We start from the raw sequence: 5290 nt of genomic DNA on the forward strand, positions 1-5290 counted from the left end.
CACACACACACACACACACACACACACACACACACACACACGTGCACACACACACACGCTCACATGCACACACACACACACCACACACCACACACACACACACGCTCACATGCATACACACACCACACACACAACCCCCTGCACCCACGCCGCGGCCGCAGGCGCCTCTGCCCCGGCGCACCAGACCAAGGATACGCGCAGCAGCGCCTGGAGGAGGCCCGCCGCGACCTGCTCGAGTTTGCGGCCGCCACAGTCATCGCCTGCGGCCACGCCGGCGCGCCCAGCCCCATCAGCGCGGTCGCGCTCACGCCGCTCGACGACCGGGGGCCCGCGACGCCGCGGGCCGACAAGGCGCACTGGGCCCACGCGGTGGAGCAGCTCGTCCTTGAGCCTCATCAGGTGTGGGGCTGGCTAGGGGCAATCCAATACAATCCATTTGCAGGCATCCCCAGCGCCTGGCCGCCCATCCGCGATTATGCCGCACATCTACGGCGTCTGCGACCGCGGTCAGCGGCCCGTCCCGCCCTTTTGTCGCGTCCCTTCCTGCCTGAAACGGCCCCCCGCCTATGCCGCCAGGAGGAGCGGCTGATGGCTGTGCTCGAGCTGTCGCGCGCTCGCGCGACGCGCGCCGCCAAGGAGCGCGAGGCGCTGCTGCGGCTGTGCGCCGAGCGCGCGGGCGACGCGGCGGCGCAGGAGGAGCTGGTGGAGGAGGTGGGGCGCGTGCAGCGCTGCTACGCCGCGGGCAACGCCGCGTGCCTGCTGGCGCTGTACGGCTCCGTCTTCACGGCCCAGCAGCTGGCGGCGTTTGCGGTTGGCAGCTGGTGAGCGCCGCCCCTCCGGGAGTGTGGAGCGTCTGCTGGGGCGGCCGTGGGACTCGCCGGCGCGGGGGCGGACGAGTCCGAAACTGGCCTGGGCTTCGCCCCGTCAAAGTACGGCACGCACAGCGGCGTGCTGGAGTGCGGACCATCTGCAGCTTGTCGGAAGCTTCCTGGGCGTTGTGGTCTGCCCTCTTCTCGCTGCTGCCGTCCGTGTGACTCACCCCAAAAAAACACCCTGGCAACGTGCAGGCCGTACGCCGTGAGCCAGACCGCGCTTCTGGACGTCCTGTTGGAGCGCCGGCAGCAGGCCTCAGGGGGGCAGGAGCGTCCTGGCGGCGCGCATGCGGCGCCGGCCGCGACGGGCTCCGACACGACGGGCACGAGGGGCGCGCTGGCTGGTGGCAAGCACTGATCTGATTGTTGAATCCTACTCCTTGCCTGCGCACGTGCCGCGCAATCAATGCGGCAAACCCTTTTGTGCAATTCAAGCGATTTGAAAATTGGGGCCTTCTCAGCAACTTAGGGCCTCACACGACTAGTGCGGCGCTTCAATCGCCGCCGCCCTGTTGCCGCCGGCGACATGCCAGCCACACTATTTCTTGCATTGGCATGCCCCGGGCCGCGGCGTCGCACTTTTCGGCGCCGCCAGCCATCCCCGCTCCCGCCGGCCTGCACAGGTGTGCCCCGCGCCAGGTTGCGGCGTGCTACCTCCCATCCCTATAACGTACGCGCTCGCCCCACTGCGCGTCATGCGTAACACGCGCACCTGCCACACGAAACAATATATACGCCGGGGGCTCTCCTGGTCGAAGCGGCTTCCGGGTATCCCGACCTTTGGCGCCCGTCCCCCAACGCACAGATGAACGTGCCTTCAGTCCCGTTTACGTCATGGACCGCAACCCCAGGATTGCAGCCCAATTGCAACCCTGATCACTGAGCTATATGGCCGCCTGCCGCGAGGGCGCTGCCCCAGGACCCGCTCTCGCCGCAAGCATCCCCGCTGGGTTTCGCGGCGCCAGCCCCTTAACGCTGGCGCCCGGTTCGGCCATCCAGTCGGCCCCTTTATACATGCATGCTACCGCCCGCTGCTTGTATCGCCTTTTCACAAACTTGCGCGCGGGCCTCGCGCGCGCCCTTCAATATTGAGCTTGGTTTCCCTGTGAGGGGCAGCACTTGAAAGCGGCCGAAACAAAATCATGCACATTTGAAAGGCCCTGTGCTGCTCAATTGGGGTTCAAACTGGGCCCTTCCACACGTCTAGGACCTGGGACTGCCTGCTTCAAGTCGCAAGACGCAACTATGTGTTGTAAACTTCTGGATTTGGATTTCTACATAAAGTCCTGCTGCTGGGCTCGTCACCATGTGGTTTGGTCCAAGGGGGTTGAGGATCAACTGGTTGCAACCACAAGGCCTTACTCCATACAAGACTTTTCGCACCAGGTCCACTGAGCTGATAGGGTAACAGGCAAATATGTTGCGCTTTGCAGAACCGTCTGGCACAACCTGGTTGATGACACATGTCATTGTGACATCATTCGGCAACACCCGCCTGCTGCATGCACGGCGTGAATGTCACTCATACTATCTTGGAGTAAAAGCATACCTCAAATATTTTGGAGTCGTTGGAGGATGTACATCGCTCACTGCCTGTTGATACACAGCGCAAGCGTCAGCACTCAGATCAACCCCCCACAAGATCTCTAACCCCCAGTGCATAATCTTTGCATGTGTAAGCTTTGACCCGCAAGAATTGTAACGCACTCTTAGTTCATCCGGGTAACTCGATCTGCCTTCAAGTGCTCCGACGATAGGCTGCCGTGCAGGCCTGTAATAACGATCGCGATGGAGTACCGCAACCTGGGACGCACTGGTCTGAAGGTGCGCACAACCTGCGCGTGTGGCCGGCGACCCTGCTGCTCTGACGCAGCAGCAGGCTGCAACGCTGACCACGGTCCCACCCGCCCCCCACTGATGGGCAGGTCAGCGCGCTGTCGTATGGCGCCTGGGTCACAATGTCGTATCAGGTGCGTCGCGCTGGCACCCTTCCGGCAGAGACGCCCGCGCATGCGCTTTGCAAAGCCAAAACTGCCCCTCAGCACTAAGAAGCTGAGTCATGCTTCTGTGCGCACTCCCTTCGTGAATCCTCAACTGCAGGTTCAAGCTGTGAAGCAGGTGATTTCAGATAGCTGCTACCACATTTTTGTAAGGGCTGTGGGCTGGCTGCCGCCAGCACGGGAGCGCAGCGCGAACGCCAGGCGCACACCGTGGCCCGTCGCGCCAGTCCTGCCTTGGGCCCCGCCGCTGCCGCTCAATGCTCCCCCCCCCACCCCGTGGCCCCTCATACCCACAACCCACGTGAAAAGGCAGCAGAGCTCCTGGCGGCGTGCCGCGAGGCGGGGTGCAACTTTTTTGACAATGCAGGTGCGAAGCATCTGAGCCACGGGCGCCCGACGTGCCCCCGACCCGCCGCCGCTCCCGCGCACCGCGCCCCCGCCGCACCCCCGCCGACCAGCCCGCGGGCCCGCCCGCGCCGCCGCGAAGCTGCGCGTTGCCACACCCCACTCTGATGCGCAGAGGTGTACGCCAAAGGCGCCGCCGAGGAGCTCATTGGCAAGGCCATCAAAGTGCGCGCGCAGCCGTCGCCCAGCCGCGCGCGCAGCTCCAGCCCCGAAGGCCGCTGCTCGTAACAGAGGCAGGGCGCGCGCAAAGGGGGAAGCACGGCCGCCCGCCACGGTGTTGCGTCGTGCTGGGCGCGTGGCAAAGGGCCGGAGGGTCGGTGCGCCGGGCGCCCGCATGCAGTCGAGAAGCCTGGCGGCATGCTGCTGCCGGCAGCTGGCGCGCTCACGAACAAGCAATCCCGGCCGCGTCGCCGCGCACCTGGGCACCATGCCGCAGGAGCTGGGCTGGAAGCGCTCAGACGTGGTCCTGTCGACGTGAGCCACTTTGCGCTCTAAAAACCCCGTACACTCTGTGTTCTACCTAGTCCTCACCTTGTTGCAGCCCACGCGGCCCGCTGCGCCGCGGCGCACACATCCCCAGCCCGCAAGCGCGGGCGCGAGGGTGCCGCGGCGGGCCCCCGCCCGCTCCCGCTCGCGCGTCGAGGCGCCAGCTCCTGCCGTAGCCCGCTGCCGGCGCGAGCCGGCCCGGCCCCTTGGCCTCGCCTCTCCCAATTTCTATCATACACATTAGCTACGGCTCAATTAGGGGCCTTTGCCGCACACCCCCACCCCACCCCACATTCCTCATCCTCCCCCTGCTCCGCCCTGGGTTGCAGCAAGATATTTTGGGGCGGGGAGGGGCCCAATGACGTGGGCCTATCCAGGAAGCATGTGGTAGAGGGCACGCAGGTGATGCGGGCCGAAGGGCCTCGGCCGCGGCCGCGCTCAGGGCCGGGGCCAGGGCCTGATCCCCAGGGAGAACTAGTCCGGCCGCCCGTACCTGTGTCGTCCCCTGGACTGGCTCGTGTTTTGCATCCCTAGCTCGTGTTTTGCACTCCTGGCACTCCTCCGTTGGTCAACACCTGGGCTGCCTGGAGTGATGGATCCACACCCCCTCAGCACCGACGCCCCAGCCCGCCCTGGCCTGGCCCCGCAGGCGTCCCTGAAGCGCATGGGAGTGGACTACGTTGATGTGCTGTTCGCGCACCGCCCTGACCCCAACACGCCCATTGAGGAGACAGTGCGCGCCTTCAATCACTGCATCGACAAGGTCTGGGGGTCGGCCGGCGTGCGGTGGCACGTCCGTGTGAACGGTTGCCGTGTTGACACGTCTGTTTGGGCTCTGCGTAGGCAATTGTGGCTGGACCTGCAGCCTCCTGACCACCGCGGACATGTGCAAGAGCACACACCCATCAGTGCACATACGTGCATGCGCGCACGCAATCAGACACATGTGCGCACGCACACACAAACACACACACACACACACACTTGCGCACATCCACTCACTCGTTTACCCATGCACTCTTACACGCCCACGCACACACACGCGTAATGCTGCACCGCCTTTGCATCCCAGGGCTGGGCTCTCTACTGGGGCACATCGGAGTGGAGCGAGGAGCAGCTGCAGCAGGCGTGGGCGGTGGCCGACCGGCTGGACTTGATCGGGCCATGCTGCGAGCAACCGCAGTACAACATGTTTGAGAGGAAGAAGGTGGGCAGCGCAGGGCGGCGGGGTGCTGTCATGTCAGCGGACTGTGAGAGCGTGTGTGTGTGTGTGTGTCACGCACTCTTGTACACACAATGTCTTTTAGCGTGTGTGTGTGTGTGTGTGTGTGTGCGAGTGTCTCTGAAAGGGAGAGGTGTTTGTGTGTGTGTGTGTGTGTGTGTGTGTGTGTGTGTGTGTGTGTTGCGCCTGCTTGTGCACGCTGATGGGTGACGCCTCAGCATCAGTTGGCTTTTTGCAGGTGTGCCTCGACCTACGCCGCAGCACCGCACCCCCGTCATCGACCCTGCACACCAACACCCAACACC

General features: G+C 64.5%; 2 protein-coding genes across 2 annotated transcripts in view; both read left to right on the plus strand.

Annotated features, from left to right (window-relative positions):
* The window catches only part of MNEG_5878 (hypothetical protein), a gene marked incomplete at both ends in the record, with an annotated part of 2035 nt that extends 805 nt beyond the window's left edge, over positions 1 to 1230 (plus strand). The window contains 3 exons of the mRNA XM_014045647.1: positions 162 to 399; positions 577 to 821; positions 1068 to 1230. Of these exons, the coding sequence (XP_013901101.1) occupies positions 162 to 399; positions 577 to 821; positions 1068 to 1230 (646 nt within the window). The remainder of the gene's footprint in view (positions 1 to 161; positions 400 to 576; positions 822 to 1067) is intronic.
* A 1430-nt stretch (positions 1231 to 2660) lies between these two features.
* MNEG_5879 (putative voltage-gated potassium channel subunit beta) lies at positions 2661 to 3442 on the plus strand (the record flags this gene model as incomplete). Its single annotated transcript, XM_014045648.1, has 4 exons — positions 2661 to 2696; positions 2798 to 2842; positions 3182 to 3239; positions 3393 to 3442. Coding segments are annotated over 4 exons (189 nt in total), but the record flags the coding sequence as incomplete, so codon positions are not given.
* Positions 3443 to 5290: the final 1848 nt, after the last annotated feature.

This window comes from Monoraphidium neglectum (genome assembly GCF_000611645.1).
Source record: "Monoraphidium neglectum strain SAG 48.87 unplaced genomic scaffold scaffold00908, whole genome shotgun sequence".
Classification (NCBI taxonomy): Eukaryota; Viridiplantae; Chlorophyta; class Chlorophyceae; order Sphaeropleales; family Selenastraceae; genus Monoraphidium; species Monoraphidium neglectum.